We start from the raw sequence: 19,255 nt of genomic DNA on the forward strand, positions 1-19,255 counted from the left end.
TTTTGGAGAAATGTTTCGCGACGTTCAATATCTAGATCACTGCTTTGAACTTATTACTTGTTTGAATTACAAGACATTTGATTGGTTGATTTAATTACTATGGCGAGTTTATTTCTATTGATTAAATTATAATCAAAATAAGTTCGTTGTAATTCACATTCTTCATTCTAAAAAGTGTAACTGGGTGTATAGCATGCAAAATAACGAGAGATCATTTTCTTTTCAGTAAGTTTAAAACTATTATTTAATAAATGGATAGGTCATGTAAAAAATCCCAAATTATCCTGACATAAGCATGTCTGTTAAGTATATATAAACATATACTGTTTTATTTAGGAACTTTTTTTAGGAACCTATTTTTTCACTTTGTTACCAGCAAATGGACGATAGTGGTAAAAATATTGGCCAGAGTATGTATAAACCAAAAATATGTTCAAATGGAACAATATCAAGAATATGTATGTAAATATGACTTCACTACAAGAATATTTGTATCGCAAAGTTAATCAACATTTGAAAAGTGTCAAATTGCATTGCCTCTTAGAAACGTGCTTATTAAAGTAGTATACATTTTTGAGGGGGTTGATTTATTAAAATAAATATATTTTGGCTGAGTATCTAAATCCATATGTTGTGATATAAAGGCTACTTAACCAAGACAGCTTCTCAGAGGTCAATTGAAAAGTCCCCGGCCTACCATAGTAAAACACATTTTTTGAGCACAATTAGTTTTTTTATTCAACATAATTTCCTTCAAGGATGATACACTGATTGTAGCGACCCTCCATCTTTTCGATACCATTTTTGTTGTACGACCTGTCCTTTGCTTCAAAATAGGCCTCAGTTTCGTCGATCACCTCTTCATTCGACGAAAATTTCTTCCCAGCGAGCATTCTTTTGAGATCTGAGAACACTAAATAGTCGCTGTGGGCCAGATCTGGAGAATACGGTTGATGAAGAAGCAATTCGAAGCCCAATTCATGGATTTTTGACACGGTGCATTGTCTTGGTGAAGCAGCACTTTTTTTTCTTTAAATGAGGTCGTTTTTTCGGCCATTTAGTCCTTCAAACGGTCCAATAACGCTATATAATAGGTTGATGGTCCTTCTTTTTTCAAGATAGTCAATGAAAATAATTCCATGCGCATCCTAACAGACGCCATTACCTTGCCAGCCGACTGTTGCGTTTTCCCACTCTTTGGAGTGGGTTCATCGTGTGCAGTCCACTTGGATGACTGTCGATTGGACTTCGGAGTGAAATGATAGGGCCATGTTTCATCCATTGTCGCATTGGGACGCAAAAACTCGGGTTTATTACGCTTGATCATCTTCAAACACTGCTCCGAATCATCAACTCGTCGTTGTTTTTGGTCAAAAGTGAGCTCGCGCGGCACGCACTTTGCACAGAGCTCTCTCATACCCTAATATTCGTGAATGATATGATGTACATGTTCAATTAATATCTTTAGAGTATCTGTTATTTCATTCAATTTCAATTTATGGTCATTCAAAATCATTTTGTAGATTTTTATAATGTTTTCGTCGGTAACAACCTCTTCGGTGCTCATTTCACCACATCTGTGATGGTTGGTTTTCCTGGGGAGGTATCCGGCAACTTCAAAAAGCAATATTTAATCAACACGCGAAATTCCTTTTTATCCATTTTTTTTTCACAATAACAACAAGTTGCTTCTCTCAAAATGCTATAATTCACAAACTAATGATCTGACAGCTGTTAAATTTATACGCGCAGCTTTTGAGGGTTAGAGCTAACATATGGATTTAATTCTAGTAGCGCCATCTATGTGTCAGGCCGGGACTTTTCAATTGACCTGTGACATGTGATGCATCTCCTTGGTAAAATCTGTTTAAGAGCTTTCACCACAAAATATTTTTTTATAATTGTCTGTAACACTTATTTAAACTAACCAATCAAATTACTAGACTGGCGACCACAGTACCATCAGGATATTGAATGTTGCGAACGGTTTATCCAGAGATACCTATTGAGTTTTCCCTTTATTACTCTATAGGTATAGTAACGCTCAGTTATGGGTATTGTGCTTTTATATTCTAGGTATCCAGGAATATGACTGATTGGTGGCTGTCGCGTTGGGTCACGAACGCTCACATACCAAACAACACCAATATCTCCACAGTTTTGTTTATGCCAGAAGAATCAAACCCCTTAATGGATTATTTCAGGTATTTATTATTTAGTTTATTAGTTTTATATTATGTGTAAGTGCGGTTAATTCATTTTGAGGGATTTTATTAATATGATGGAATATGGATATGTTATTATTTTTCACAATTATATTAATCCTTAAGAGAATATTCTAGTCCAGAAATTTGAAAAAAGTCTTCAAACCCCTAAGTTCACAGTAGAACTTAATATATTACGTCAACACTCTCGAAAAAGGTGAGAAAAACGCACTTAGCTATATCTTCAAAATAGTTAAATTTTGAAAAATCCTCTTAAGGATACATTTCTAAATGATTAAACTTTGAAAATGTGAAAATGTGAAATCGATATTTCTTGATTTCTAGACTAGAATACCCTAAGGCAAAGTTAGGTAAAATATTAATTCGTTAACTTCATTTGATGAACACGGTAAATTAAACTTAATTACAACAAATATAATAGGTCAATTGAAAAGTCCCAGGCCTGACACATAGATGGCGCTACTAGAAGAAAATCCATACATTTTTTAGTTAGCCCTTAAAAGATGCGTGTATAAATCATGTCGGATCCTTAGTTTGTGAATAATAGCATTTTGGGTGAAGCAATTTTGCTATTGTGAAAAAAATGGATAAAAAGGAATTTCGCATGTTGATAAAATATTGCTTTTTGAAAGGAAAAATTACAGTTAAAGCAAAAATTTGGCTTGATGCCGAGTTTCTGGACACTGCCTCAGGAAAATCAACCATCAAGGATTGGTATGCTGAGTTTCGACGTGGTGAAATGAGCACCGAAGATTGTGAACGCAGTGGACGCCTAAAAGTGGTTGTTACCGACGAAAACATTAAAAAATCCACAAAATGATTATGAATAATCGTAAATTGAAATTGAATAAAATAGCAGACACTCTAAAGATATCAACCGAACGTGCACATCATATCATTCATAAATATTTGGGTATAAGAAAGCTCTGCGCAAAGTGGGTGCTGCGCGATCTCACTTTTGACCAAGAACAACGACGAGTTGATGATTCGGAGCAGTGTTTGAAGATGATCAAGCGTAATAAATTTGCGTCGATATGTGACAATGGATGAAACGTGGGTCCATCATTTCACTCCGAAATCTAATCGACAGTCACATAGCGTTATTGGACTGTTTGAAGTTTGAAGTGGAAGTGCTACTTCACCAAGACAATGCACCGTGTCACAAGTCAGTAAAAATGGTGGCAATAATTCATGAATTGGGCTTTGAATTGCTTCCTCATTCACCGTATTCTCCAGATTTGGCCCTCAACGACTATTTCCTGTTCTCAGATCTCAAAAGAATGCTCACTGCGAAGATATTTTCGTCGAATGAAAAGGTGATTGCCGAAACTGAGGCCTATTTGGAAGCAAAGGACAAATCGTACTAAAAAAATGGTTTCGAAAAGTTGAAGGGAATTATGTTGAATAAAAAAAACTAATTTTGCCAAAAAAATGTGTTTTGCTATGGTAGACCTGACACTTTTCAATTGTCGTGTTATACATTCTGCGTGATCCGGTAGTATATAAAAGCTGAATATTTCCGTGTCTGTTCCATGTTTGTAGTAATAATTGCTCTCCGCTTAAACTGTCGTCCTTTGTCACGATGCGTCCTCGCATTTTTTATTATTTTTTTTTGTTACGTAGATATATGCAGGACACGGCTAGCTATTTAAAAATTTACGTACTGTTCGCCGTCGCCAATACTGTGTTCACGCTGATGAGGGCTTTTTTGTTCGCCTACGGGGGGATAGTCGCCGCTGCTAAATTCCACAAGCTCTTGCTGAAGTCTGTCATTAAGGTTAGTGAAGCATTGTTTAGCAATTAATAATATATATTTTGTAGTTCGTAGTCATTTCAGATGATAATTCGTCAGATATAGTATACTCATTGCTTTCCTTTTTGTATTTGGCGTCAGTTATATTTGAATTACAACTTTTCAGGTTGAAAGGGTTCGAAATGGTACCAGGTGCACCGGAAAGTCATTATCGTTTTTTTTGAAAAATTACATCATTTTCAATAAAATGGAAAAATTTATTTATTCAAATTATTCGTCTGTTTCTTTATCATCTTTGAAATTTCTGAGTTAGTTAGTCTAGTTAGCGATTTATGGATTTGTTTTTAATTTCCTATATTCCCCTTTTGAGTCTTTGGGTTATATTGTTTAAAGTATTTTTATTTTCAGGTGTTCTGTTTTGTTGCCATTTTTTTCGTAATTTTCGTTTTTCAGCTACCATTTCCTTCACTTCTTTTGGATAATTAGTTCCTTTATTTATCGTTGTTTCTTGATATGAAGAAATCTAACAGGTCTGGGGTTTTGTCTTGATCAGTCGGCCAATAAGTTGGTTCTCCAGTTGACATGTAACTACATCTTAGTTCAGCAGAGAAGAAAATTCACTTTTATACTCATAAGGCAATCTTAAATTTGAGATGCTATTAGCATCTTTCTCTATGGCCTCCTTAAATCAATCGATTATCCCTTATTTTTTGAGGATCCAGTCGTGATGAATTGTGAGTTAGTCTTAACCGTCTAATATCTGGTCCAACAAGAACACCTTCCTCCACATTTTCTTCTAAGAGGCCTGGGAATTTGTAACTGTGTAGTTGAATCAATCTTCATCTTTAGGAAATGACTTTACAAATTGCTTCATCAATCCCAACTTTATATGCAGCGCTGGTAAAAGAACTTTATGTAGAGGTACCAATGTTTCTTAGGCGTTCGTTCTTTTTATCAAGTTTAAGCTTAATTTGTTCGGTCTCTGCTATCCCATAGACAAAAAGAGCATGGGAATTTGGTAAACACAGCTTGTTGTCCGAACAACATGCACAACATGTCCTCATATTTCAATAATGAATAATCAGTTCCAAGTTCTTGTAGGTTTTTTCTTTGGAATATATGGAATGACCTATAGGAATGGAAGCATAAAAACCACCGTTGTGGAGCTAATCTGCTTTAAGGCTTCTTTTTGATGAATCTATGAGGATACATCTTTGCGCTTCATAGTTTTGGATCTTGAATGCATTAAAAACAATCCCGAGGTCCTAGAATTTTTGCCATATTATTTTCGTGTTCAGCATACAAAAAGGCATAAATATTAGTTCAAAATGCTCAAACAGATTTTTTATTGAGGACCTCTATTATTTCTTATGGAAGAGAGCTCCCAATAGCTTGCTGGTTGACTTTTCTCTACAATTTACTTATAGGACTGTGTGTGCCCAATAATAGCTGGTAATTATTATGACTTTCTATGAAACTTGCGTTTCTTGCAACATTCTATGCAGAGTTGCATAATTTTTTATGTTGACCAAATTTATTGGAGTTGGTAGTGGTATTTCAGTTTCTTTGCTTTTATTGTTTGGTTGTTTAGATGTTGATGTTTTTCAACTGCAGCTTTTCGTCCTTTATTTTTTATTTTTCTATTATCTATATTGTTTTTTTTCTGTTAATTCTTCTTCATCCGTATGATATTGTTCATCCATTACTTTTTGTGCATTTCTCTTTGATATTGTATCTGAAACCGTCCTTAGGTGCGCTGCCGTATTTTCAAGGAATAATACTGAATGGAACATTTTTATTTTATGTCGAGAAATATGAAAATCATTGAATTTGAACAGTTGGGTTGTAACAGTTAGTTTACAATAGCATTTGTCGATACTCTTTCATTAATTCTTGGAATATTGCATATTAATCTCCCTTAGTTTTTTAAAATTAGTACTTACAAATTAGCCAATGATAATAAGTAATATTTACGATGATTGAAGGGGTTGTTTTTCCACTTCACCATGATTAACTATTGTATTTATTGCAATAAATGTTCTCTTTGATATGAGCGAATGTAGGAGCTGTAAAGATGTCTGACAGTGTAATAGATTCGCGGAAAGTGGCAAAGTTTTTTCATCGTTTCCCATGTAGGAACGACAATATTCTTTTACGATCCAATAAAAACGCATTACGGAGTTTCTATTAACAGGCGAAGGCGGCCTTTTTCGACATTACCCCCATAGGACGGATCCTGAACAGATTTTCGAGCGACAGTTACACCGTGGACGACTCCTTGCCGTTCATATTGAACGTTTTGCTAGCCCAACTGTTCGGATTAATCGGTAAGTGTTTAACTATTCATTTTTACGGCCGGTATTGCCGAGGCGTTGGCCGGTTTTTGTTTTGATAGGGATTATACTTGCTTTATATGATACAGGGCACAACTTTGTATTATTATAGAACATTGTGATTATATTATTATTCGCAATAAAGTATCAGGGCTCTAAATTAATTTGAAAGTATTTACAACAGATGGTGTAACTGTGTATTAAATCGCATCAGGTACATTTGCCATTCACGTTGTATCCTCACTGACAGGCTTCACTTTTCAGTATGTGTCAATAACAGAGTAATATATAGTAAATAGAGTATTAACTTGATACACATAATTTCAGAATTGGTTTTTATCATTGAAAACGCATTTTTGTTACATTTCATTGGTTAGTTTAAATTACCATTGTAGACACCTATTCAAATCTTTTATCATGAAGTCATTTCATTGGTTGACGATTTCACACGCATAAAATAAAACTCCACATAAATAGAAATATTATAACATATTAAAATACTAAAATATAAGTAACAGGTCAGTTGAAAAGTCTCCAGTCTAACACATAGATGGCGCTACTAGAATTAAATCCATATGTTTTTTTGGTTGGTTTTTAGATAGGTTATTTCTAGCCCTAACTTATCAAAAAATGAAATGACAAATCAAAAGAAAAACATAGCATTTTGAGTGAAGTAACTTTTGTTACTGAGAAAAAAATGGTTAAAAAGGAATTTCGCATGTTGATAAAATATTGCTTTTTGAAAGGAAAAAATTCAGTTGATGTTAAAACTTGACTTGATGGCGAGTTTCCGGACACTGCCTCAGGTAAATCAACCATCAAGGATTGGTATGCTAAGTTTAAACGTGGTGAAATGAGCATCGAAGACGGTGAACGCAGTGGACGCCCAAAAGAGGTTGTTACCGACGAAAACATTAAAAATCCACAAAATGATTTTGAATGACCGTAAATTGAAATTGAATGAAATAGCAGACACTCTAAAGATATCAACCGAACGTGCACATCATATCACTCACGAATATTTGGATATGAGAAAGCTCTGTGCAAAGTGGTTGCCACATGAGCTCACTTTTGGCCAAAAACAACGATTAGTTGATGATTCGGACCAGGAAGATGATCAAGCCTAATAAGTCTTAAGTCCAATCGACAGTCACCCGAGTGAACTGCATACGATGAACCCACTCCAAAGGGTGGGAAAACGCAACAGTCGGCTGGAAAGGTCATGACGTCTGTATTTTGGGATGCGCATGTAATAATTTTCATTGACTACCTTGAAAAAGGAAGAACCATCAACAGCGATTATTACATGGCGTTATTGGACCATTTGAAGGACGAAGTCGCCGAAAAACACTGCTCCGAGTCATCAACTCGTCGTTGTTTTCTGGTCAAAAATAAGCTCGCGGGGCACCCACTTCGCACAGAGCTTCCTCATACCCAAATATTCGTGAATAATATGATGTACACGTTTAGTTGATATCTTCAGAGTATCTGCTGTTTCATTCAATTTCAATTTACGGTCATTCAGAATCATTTTGTGGATTTTATAAATGTTTTCGTCGGTAACAACCTCTTTTGGGCGTCCACTACGTTTACCGTCTTCTGTGCTCATTTCACCACGTCTAAACTTAGCATACCAATCCTTGATGGTTGATTTTCCTGGGGCAGTGATCAGAAACTCGCCATCAAGCCAAGTTTTTGCTTCAACTGTATTTTTTCCGTTCAAAAAGCAATATTTTATCAACACGCGAAATTTCTTTTTTTCCATTTTTTTCATAATAACGAAAGTTGTTTCACTCAAAATGCTGTAATTGACAAACTAATAATCCGACAGCTGTCAAATTTATACACGCGTCTTTCGAGGGTTGGAACTAACTAAAAAACATATCGATTTAATTCCAGTAGCGCCATCTATGTGTCAGGCCGGGGACTTTTCAATTCTTCTGTTGGAATAGATTGAGTCAATAATAAGTTTTTCAATAAGTTTTCTGTTTGATAGAGGTAATAACAGTTTAGTGCTTAGGAAACTTCTATGAATACTTGTTTCCAAATTCTCTATCACTCTCTAAATTCTCTATCTGTACTTAAAACAGGAGCCTAATGATCGGTATGAGGTCATTACTTCTACTTAAAAGCGAATTAAAGCCCATAAATTGATTCACAAGATGTTCATAGATTTCCTCCAAATTGGTAAAGCAAGAAATTCCGGTTAATACTATAATTTTTTGGGTCAACTATTTTTTAAAGACAATTTTAATCAAGACAACGTACTTTCTCAGAAAATAGAAGCGTATTTTGACAATTTTTCGGATTTGTATTTTCGGATGGAATAAATAAAATGGAATAAGATCATGTAGATCATATGGGCTAATATAATGTTTTTATAACTATAAGATAGTGTTCTTCTTATAGAATGACAAAACTTACCTAGTCTTTATTATAACTGTAGTGATAATATTTCAATAATAAAACATAGTCAAAGCTGATTTGAGCGAAGCTGTAGGAACATTTCATTATTTTTTCAGGATCTATTAGCATAACTGTATATGGTTTACCCTGGATTTGCCTGTTCCTGGTACCCCTGATACCCGTTTATCACTGGCTGCAAAACTATTACCGTCTAACATCCAGAGAATTGAAACGTATCTCCAGCGTGACTCTTAGTCCGGTCTATAGCCACTTCAACGAGACGTTGCAAGGTAGGTCACCATATATTTTTACACTCCAGACCGTTTTATCAATGTCCTCGTCGAGTTTAGTTGCGTTGTTTGGAGATATTTATTGGACCAGCGAGGAAGTAACATTCTTTCAGGTTAAGGACAATTTGTAAAGGGTAAATAAGAGTTGCACGGAATGGTTTGGTGGAAATAAATTATTAGCGAGTTCGGAATTGAAATTGAGTTTTTATTGGATAAAATTACGTCTAGCGGAATATTTAGGTTTTATTGTGAATTTTCGTTAGGTTTGATTCGCTACCGTATCTTTGGAGATAAAAGTAATAATTTAATATGATTGTTACATGAAAAGTCCTCGGCCTCGGTTAATAAATTGTTCTTTTGTCGATATTGTAGAACCTCTTGGATAGCTTCGTAGGGAGCCCTTTTATTTATACTAGTGATGGCCCTGGGGTCAAAATTTGACCACAATTTATAAAGTTAATCGTGTTTTTCTTATAATAGACAAAAAATAATAACTTAAAAATGATATGTTAACATTACTAAAACTTGTTTTATCACTATTTCAATATAAGATCAGAAATATATTTGATATATAACATTAATTACGGAAACAAATGCCTATATTAAAATACATGCAAACTAACTCAAGAACTAACCCTTAATAACCTTTTTTAAATTCATTCATTTACTATTCTTAACATATTAGATACTTGTATATACTCATCAATTTTTAAATGTAAAATGCATTCAGTATTACCATCATTTTGCTACAAATTTTCTTCATCTTTTTTGTTTTATCAACGACCCAATCATCCATTTCATATTAACAGGTGGTAATCAGAAGGTATTATGTCTGTTGTTCATGCAACGTGTATTCAAGAGTTGTCATGCAAAAGGGTGTCCTCGCTGTTGCTAGTATTTTTTCTAGCAGTACGTTATTCATTTTCCTCTTGTTGTAGACGTGTACCTGCTGCAACAGTTTCATTCCGGTTTAGCAATACACATTATACCATTTAGACAATACAATTTCATAACCATGAGTATTTCGCTTCGATGTCGATGTGGATGGCTCTCCAGTACTAATTCATAACTTATTGCCCTTGGAATTGTAGTAGACCCACTTTTCATCGCCAGTCAAAATGTTGAAATGGTTCATAATGCCACTTTCAGTCAATTCGTGGGTTAGTTATTTTCCCTCCTTTTGAATCTAGAAATATTTAATTAATCAGCTGCGAAGCTGTCTGAAAGATTTTTGAGTGTGTGATCTGGATTTTCATCCTATAAGTCTTGCTATTTATTCATTGATTGTCTTCGACCTCTTGACTGTTCTTTCCATTACACACTACATCAACGATTGCCAATACAACGCCAACCTGTCTTCATTTCTTGATAATTAATTTAATTCCGGTTAAGTGAATGAATTCAAAAGAGAACATTCTTATGATTTCCGCGGAATGCTACCAATTACCCCAGTTATACTATGTGAAAGGGATTATAAAACAAAAACTATTACTTTACTTGAGGATATTATTTTAATTAACGGAAAGAAGGGGCGACTGGTTGAATGGTGTTACAAAACCACAGTGAGGGTCCGTATCAATTAAAAAACAGACCCCTTCGTCTCACTTGTTCATCATTCAGGTAATTTAAGTAACAGTAGTAGATGGTAGGACCGTCTGGGCCGCATTACATAATATACTGCGCATATTCGTCAATATATATCGCTGGTTAAAATAAATGTAATATTTTATTTCTGTTTCCTTCAGGATTGACTATAATCAACGCCATGCGTGTCTCTCAGCGTTTCAAACGCGAGAACCAATATAACGTCAACTCCAATTTGAAAGCACAATTCGCTTCTCAGGTGGCTTCCCGTTGGTTAGGTCTCCGCCTTCAACTGATCGGAGTTTCGATAGTTGCCGGGGTCAGTTTTATAGCGGTCATCCAGCACCAGTATGCCGTAGCGGATCCTGGTACGAATCTCACCGCTTCTTCACTCATACATATTGATTAATTTGCATGCATTTTGCAGGACTGATAGGTCTCGCCATTTCGTATGCCTTGACAGTGACCGGACTTTTGCGAGGTGTCATCGGCACGTTCACGGAGACCGAGCAGGAGATGGTATCCGTAGAGAGAGTCAATCAGTACATCAAAGAAATACCAGCCGAAAGCACCTATTTCGTCACTGATCCACCGTTTGGTTGGCCCAATCAGGGTGTAATACGTTTTGACGGGGTTGTCCTCAAATATCGGTAAGAATTTTCAGTTGTGATTTATTTATTATCCAGGTAAAATTCTAGCTGAAATTATTGCTGACGACCGTTCATGTTGATTGAAAGTCTGACGATGCAATGTCTGGATAATACGTCTAATTGCATTAAGGGGGTACTCTAGTCTAGAAGTGCGGATTTTAGGTATTTTTTCAAGTAAAATAATAAAATACAAACAATATTTATACTGTCCCCGTTTATTAATGTTTAAAGATTACATAAAATAAAAATCAAAAATCCAAAAAGTTACAAGCTAATGAAGGGGGGGGGGACTAATGAACCAAAAAAAAGTCATGTCAACCGTTTCGAAGAAAGTGATTTCAAGAAAAACGCGTCGAAAGTGTCAATTCCGGCCGAGCCGGTTTAGAAACCGTCTCACTAGAACTTAAGAGCACATTCCTGAAGGGTTAAACTGTGAAACTATTAAAAAATCATTTTTTCAAAACTTTAGGCTAGATTACCGCTCCATTAATCCAAATACATTAATTATCATTCGTAAAATTTATAATTTTTCCGACTTTAATGGTCCTATTTCATCTGGCTTAGTGAAAATATATTTTTCCTTCAAGATTTGTTGTATTGTATTCTTTTTTCACAATCTGTTTCATAAAAAAACACTTCAAAAAGAACTATAACCACTCAAATCAAAACCGCCAAGTGGTATATGACGAGGCAGCATCACCGTGGTTTTCTAAAAGTTTCTTAATAAGCTTTGGTAACAAATTTCTTCAAATCAAACAACAAAATTAATGAATGTCGAAAACGCTATTTTGAGCATTCAATTATACACTGATTGTTTTATATAGATAACTGTGAGCACCATCGACTTAACAGTTAGAGCTCGTCCAATAAAACAGCTAATGCATGTCATAGATGGCATTATAAACATGTAAAATTCGTTTTCGACTGGGAGCGGATTTTTCCTTCTCATTTCACTCTAGTTAAAAAGAGATAGAAGGCTGTCTGATACGTCGGAACATATAACTGAATCAGTCTATAAAATTCGATTTAGATTGATACCGGAGGGCCATGTTGCCAAATGTCTACAAAATTCTTCAAAACAGTGATAAAAATTAGAGGTTATAAACCGGGAAACATTCTAAACCAAAAATCAAATGTGATTGCATATTTTATTGGACGGGCTATAGCTTAAGTTGTTTAACAGTTGTTCAATTAATTCGCATTTTGAAAATACATTCCTAACCTAATAATAAAAAATAGCTTCTAATTTATATTAATCTAATTTTTTGGACGTCATTCATGGCCGTTATTACATATTTTTGGTTATACATCGATCCTAACGTCCTAATGGAATATCAAGAAGCGAACGTGAACATTCCTAATTGCTTATTCACCATCTTGGCGCCGGCATTTCGAAAGAGGCTCGACCTAAAAGTCGGCAATTGAACGCGAATGTTTCTGTACGCATTTTTTTTCTTCATCTTTTCATTCGCAGAGAGCACTCCGCGCCCTCGTTGGACGGGGTTAGCTTCGAGAGCAGGCCCTGCGAGAAAATCGGAGTGGTAGGAAGGACGGGCTCCGGCAAGAGTTCTATCATCGCAGCCCTCTTCAGGATCGCCGACATATCCGCCGGAGAGATCTCCATTGACTCGGTGAACGTATCCAGGCTGTCTTTACCTGCTTTGAGGTAGGATACTTGTTTATATATTTTTATTCGTAGCCATTTTTTCGTATGTATATAATTTAGATTTAACGAATATAAAGCATCAGTTGAAAAGTTCTCGGCCCAAATAATAAAATTTAATTTAGGAATAGCATTTTATTTCATTGGCATTGGGTCAGCAGATGGGATCCTTTAACATACCTTTATAATCTGGTTGATATATCCATAACAATAACTCATGGTTCCAACTTCACAAGTCCTTCAACAGCTTATTTTTAAATGAGAGCAAAAACATGTTTTGGTTCAGTCCTCCTCGGTAGTCGCCCTATCACTTGGAGGAATACACTAACTCTGTATCAGAAATAAAACCATTGCTATTTACAGCATGATGAACAATATATCTGTAATGCATTATTAAAAAACATTATGACTAACAAAACATCAAACTTTATTAAAACCATTTTCCATCAATTTTTGTCAAAGAAATGTTCATTAAGCACTTTTGATATCACTGTCGCATAAATGCAGCTGAATTTGAGCAATGGCCTGGTTTAGATTCCGACAAGAAAAAGGATAGTTAAACTCTTATTAAAAAGTTCTATAGTTAATTCAGTACAAAATACAATTTATAAAAAATGGGTTACAAACATTTTTGTAGCATTATTTCATATTACGTTTGCGAGGTTTTCAAGTATTATAACATTTATTACAGGTCGAGATTGTTCTGCATCCCCCAAGACCCATTCCTATTCAGCGGGTCTTTACGAGAAAACCTGGACCCACTGGGAGAGTTCCGGGAGGATGAGATTTGGGACGCACTTGCTAAAGTTAATTTGGAAACTATAATGCGGAATCTAGGCGGTCTGGAACACGTGGTTGATGAAGGAGGTGTCAATTTTTCCGTGGGACAGAAACAGCTCATTTGTCTAGCAAGAGCTGTCCTACATAACGCTAAAGTAAAACTAATAAAGATTAATTATTGCTTTAAATTACGTTTTTTTTTCTTCAGATTCTCTGCATCGATGAAGCTACAGCCAACGTAGATCACGAAACTGACCGCCAAGTGCAACAGACCTTGCGAATGGCCTTTAAGAAGTGTACCGTACTGACCATAGCGCATAGGGTGCAGACAATAATGGACTCAGATCGAGTTCTGGTTGTGAATGATGGTACCATAGTCGAGTTTGACACTCCAGATAACTTATTGAGCGACGAGACGTCGTACTTCTCGCGTCTCGTCCATCATGACTTGTGATGAAGAATTCTCGATGATCTTCATACTGAATCAAGACTGAAACTGATGGTGCGTCGTCATTAGATAGAGTTGTTCATCGACGTAGCAGTGTGTGGGTGTTTCATTGTTAACCTAGCATGAATGTTTTAGATCGATTTTATTTAAGGGTTTTCATTAGATTTTTAACATATATTTACGTATTACATTGAGTATTATTTTAAAATGGAGCTATTTTTAAATGAACAATACATATTTTAATAAACCTTTCTTGTAGTAAATTCGTGTTTTATTTAGTGTTTGAATCTGTTCCTGTTGATCATGGGTAGTATTTCAATAAAATGGACAAGTAATTATTTCAATATTAGCTGATTTTAATTACTAAGGGGTAGCATGAATCCCTTAATTTCTTTCCATTTTTTTCATTGGATAAATAATGAGAAATCAAAACAACTATTATTTATTATATTTGAACGAGAACGTTCAGATATTTTATTCTGATAATTTTTTCACTTTAAAAAGGCATTTATTCTGGAAGATTTATACATTATATATTAATAAAAATATTTTCCATAATTTTCTACGACTTTTTGTATCTTTTGGGCAACATGACATGTGCCGAAAGAAAGATGTTGGTTTGAACGATTTAATCATCGATCTGTTTTTCCCCTTTTTCACAATAACATCTTCATCGTTTCAAAACCGTGTACTAGCCAAGCCGTGCTGCTTCGATTTCAACAACTAATAACTGGAAGAAGCTATGTTTGGTTAACAATTTTGCAACCTGTGGTAAAGCATTGTTGTACAAGAGGATGACTGCGCCTGTTTTTATTGCTCTTTTTTTAATTAATTTTTTTTGCAGAATATGTCATTCAATTTAGTCAATTGACATCGGTAGTGATTTGTGGTAATAGTTTCAATTGCTTTTAGCTGATAATAGTGCACTATACCCTGCTGATCCCATCATATTCACAGTAGAGACTGTTGCCATGAATATTACATTTGGAATGCCCAGCATGAAACGGTTCGAAAAGACACTTTCAGTTAATTCGTGTGATAGCCATTTCACTCATTTTGGATCTTTTTCATCCCATGTAAACGCCTAGAAATGGTCGATTTATCATCTAGTTTATAATTTATCATAATAGTTTAAGCTGGGTTGTCATTGGTAAATCTTGGAATTCATTGCTTTTGTGTTTTGGTCCTTTAGGTGGTACTTTATCATCAGCATCAAAACCATTAATTAATTATCCAAAACCAGCAGTTGGGAAATGACGAGCATTATTTCAATAAGTTTCTAAATGTGTTTGATCTCAATGGACAAAACATATTGTACAGTCATCAAATGCGGACGGAAGGTGTTGTCCTTAATCCAGAACTATTGGAATCTAGGGATATTAAAACTTCGAAAACTATACTAGTTTTTGTATTCCTGAAGTTGTAGCCGGCCACTAAAGATGGCCTGGCATTGTTCAAAGTGCCATCATTTCTGAACCGTTGGAACTATTGCAAGTCAGTGTATGTGGTCACCAAAGGTACCATGAAGCCCACCACAGTATGTATAGTTCAGGATTATTAGGATATAAAATCATCTAAACTTAGGAAACCACTTTATTGCCAATATACCGTGAAAATTTGCATATAAACTTTGCAGCTACACACTTACAAATAATTTTGGAACCAGTGTAAGTTGTCCAGAGCGGGCTACGACCATGGACAACTTTTTCAGTCTTCAAACCTCACCATTGGTAATCATACACTGCACACTCTATAACTGATAGTGGAAAATGTTTATATTCACAAATTTTGTTTGGATTAATATACGAATGGACTTGTTTAGTAAATATATGGACATGCACATTTGAATTTTTTTGAGAAATCAGCGTTCAGCGAGCTGTTATATAATCCATCCAAAATAACAGTAAACTAACATCACCACGATGTCGAATGTATTACGATTTGGAAATTCGTTTTAAAATAAGATCTTTAGGGAATTATATGGGTCGGTGAATGGAGGTGTAGCGATCGCTACTACCCTTTAGGCCACCACGCATTCACCTACAGCAAGTTCAAACGGTGGTGGATTAGTACCATGCGGTTACCGGCTATAAAAGACCACCACGAAGACGTCTCGCTCTTTTTTCTTTTCTCTACCCCATTGTAACAGTACCACTTCCACAGCGCTACTGTACTTCCTTTACCTAACCTAATATCCTGTCCATTTTCCCGTACCCCAATTATATCCAAGATCAACGTCTCGAGGTCCAGATCCTAGTTTAACACCTGGGATAATATTTTTGGGCATTGTGGAGAGCGTTATTGTAACATGTAAACACGCTTCGCGCGTACGTAACATTCGACACGCTTCAAGATCGCTACAGAACTATGTAAAAAATCAAATTTCTATACCAGAATATTCCCTTAAGTATAATGCATACGGTGGTTAAATAGTGTCGAACGTAGCATAAATCATAAGCTAAAGGCAACGCGAAAACAAATTGAAATTATCAATTAAACAGCGCACGATTAAATAAGCGGCTATAAATCAGCTAATCTGACACAAACAATATCTGCAATTAGAAACTCGCCAGCGTAAATGCGCCAGGCGGATTGTTGATCTTTCGCTCGTTTAAATCCTTGATTAAAGGAATGAATCCTTTAAAGGTTACCAGGTCCGAATCCAGGTTGAATTTTGCATGGGCGCGCGTAAATTGATGTTTGGATTTGGCGCTTCTCCGTCCGTTTTTCGTTAACTATGTATCAGGACTAGCGTTGGGAACTATCGACTAAAAACAGTTGAAACAGTCATTAGTCAAAAACTGGCGACTGAAAATAATAATTATCATTTTAGCAAAAACTTGGCTTAATGCCGAGTTTGCGGACACTGCCTCAGGAATATCGACCCTCAAGGATGGTATACTAAGTTTAGACATGGTGAAATGAGCACCAAAGACGGTGAATCCAGTGGACGCCCAAAAGAGGTTGTTACCGATGAAAACATTAAAAAAAATCCGCAAAATGATTTTGAATGACCGTAACTTGAATGAAATAGCAGACACTCTAAAGATATCAACTAAACGTGTACATCATATCATTCACGATTATTTGGGTATGAGAAAGCTCTGTGCAAAGTGGATGCTGCACGAGTTCACTTTTGATCAAAAACAACGACGAGTTGATGATTCGGAGTAGTGTTTGAAGATGATCAAGCGTAATAAACCCGAGTTTTTTCGTCGATATGTGACAATGCATGAAACATGGCTCCGAAGTCCAATCGACAGTCATCCGAGTGGAGTGCACAGGATGAACCCGCTCCAAATCGTGGGAAAACGCAACAGTCGGCTGTCTAGGACATAGCGTTATTGGACTGTTTGACGAACGAAATCGCCGAAAAACGGCTGCATTTGAAGAAAAAGAAAGTTACTTCATCAAGGCGTGTCAAAAATCCATGAATTGGCTTTCGAATTGCTTCCTCATCCACCGTATTCTCCAGATCTGGACCTCAGCGACTATTTCCTGTTCTCAGATCTCAAAATAATGCTCACAGGGAAGAAATTTTCGTCGAATAAAGAGGTGATCGGCGAAACTGAGGCCTATTTTGAAGCAAAGGACAAATCGTACTACAAAAATGGTATCGAAAAGTTGGAGGGTCGCTATAATCAGTGTATGACCCTTGAAGGGAATTATGTTGAATAAAAAAAGTAATTTTGCCAAAATGCTGCTGTATTAATATGCAATATATTGTTATTTACAAGCAAACTACCAAAAAATCATAACACTATATATATATATATATATATATATATATATATATATATATATATATATATATATATATATATATACTAACTAATATAAATATAACTAATATATATACAGTCGATAGTAAAAAGTAGTCAGAAACAGTCGATAGTCGTTTTCAGTCGATAGTTCCCAACACTAATCGGGACTGTTCCGCAGACGCGAGGCAGCTCCCTTGCCCGCGGTGCTTCACCGTTACCCCTCCTTCGGACCTCGGGCGTCGCGCATACCTTCGAAATCTGGATTATTTACTCGTTAAGGGCTTAGGCCCTGATTAAATATTGCTTTCCGACCGCCCGATTATTTTCTTATCTTGGCAAATTTGATCGCGACCTTAACTTTTTGTCGGAATCTTCACCAAAGTTTAATTAAAATCATATTAATTTACGTAAGAGAATGTTCGCGATGTATTTGAATTGGGCACTTTGTGGCACAAAATATTTGGTATGAAATCTTTATATAGTCTGTCCAAACAAGTTTTGTACATAGGTCATCTAAATTTGTGACGCCAAAACGTCGAAATGTTGCCGTATCATATCTGAGTTTTAGTTCAGTTACGCGTTAACATACAACATAATTCTAATCTCCTAAATGTTTGGACCAACTTCAGGGTTAATTTTAAACCCACGATATAAAATAACAATTTTGTTTAATAAAACATTATAAAACAACTCAACGTCTTAAACAAATGAAAACAGAGATCAAAATAAATGATATAACAACTACTTACACAATAAATGGCAAAATAAATCAAGAAAATAAGCGTGCAAAATCTTGCTGTCGAGGTGGTCGGGTGACAGTTCTGAAAATATGATCAAAACGTAGTTGAGCAACCAATTTTCAATAGCAACGGTGAAATTAAAAATATACTTGAAATATAACAGGGTTATGATAGGTGATATTTCTAATATCAGGTAATATTGAAGTATAACCAGGGGTGTGCGACTCCAATGGTAAGTAATGGAGCAAAGTTTTGCTTAGTTCAATCATTAGCGGCGCTGACAACGTGAATTTGATTGGTTAGTTTAAAATAGTTATGTAGAGACCTGTAAGGAAAATACTTTGCTTTGATTGGTCTCCCATTTCGCCTGATTATTTTGTGACGTCACATTTATTGGCCAATAGTATTTAAATGAAAATCATATTTAATTTTTAAAATTAATTTATTAAAATAAAATCCTATACAAACATACATAAGTGTAAATAATATAAATATATATAAACAAAAAGCAAAAAAAAACAATTATGAACTCTATTCTAGAGAAAATTAAAATATCTATAATTCTTCTATAACGCCTTCCCATATTTGTTTAGTGCCACCAATTTTATGGGATCTATTA

General features: G+C 35.4%; 1 protein-coding gene across 3 annotated transcripts in view; it reads left to right on the top strand.

The window, feature by feature from the left end:
• LOC143191534 (ATP-binding cassette sub-family C member 10) overlaps window positions 1-14,395 on the top strand; it is a 40,550-nt gene extending 26,155 nt beyond the window's left edge. For all 3 annotated transcript variants that reach the window (XM_076396709.1, XM_076396710.1, XM_076396711.1), the window contains 9 exons: window positions 2,077-2,204; window positions 3,849-4,002; window positions 6,173-6,305; window positions 8,834-9,007; window positions 10,753-10,959; window positions 11,019-11,241; window positions 12,716-12,907; window positions 13,596-13,839; window positions 13,893-14,395. In XM_076396709.1, coding sequence (XP_076252824.1) covers window positions 2,077-2,204; window positions 3,849-4,002; window positions 6,173-6,305; window positions 8,834-9,007; window positions 10,753-10,959; window positions 11,019-11,241; window positions 12,716-12,907; window positions 13,596-13,839; window positions 13,893-14,138 — 1,701 coding nt within the window. In that variant the 3' untranslated portion in view covers window positions 14,139-14,395. The remainder of the gene's footprint in view (window positions 1-2,076; window positions 2,205-3,848; window positions 4,003-6,172; window positions 6,306-8,833; window positions 9,008-10,752; window positions 10,960-11,018; window positions 11,242-12,715; window positions 12,908-13,595; window positions 13,840-13,892) is intronic.
• The last annotated feature ends 4,860 nt before the right edge of the window (window positions 14,396-19,255 follow it).

Source organism: Rhynchophorus ferrugineus, unplaced genomic scaffold (assembly GCF_030347505.1).
Source record: "Rhynchophorus ferrugineus isolate W39M unplaced genomic scaffold, kcgeb_rfMv2 rfM2, whole genome shotgun sequence".
NCBI classification, from domain to species: Eukaryota; Metazoa; Arthropoda; class Insecta; order Coleoptera; family Curculionidae; genus Rhynchophorus; species Rhynchophorus ferrugineus.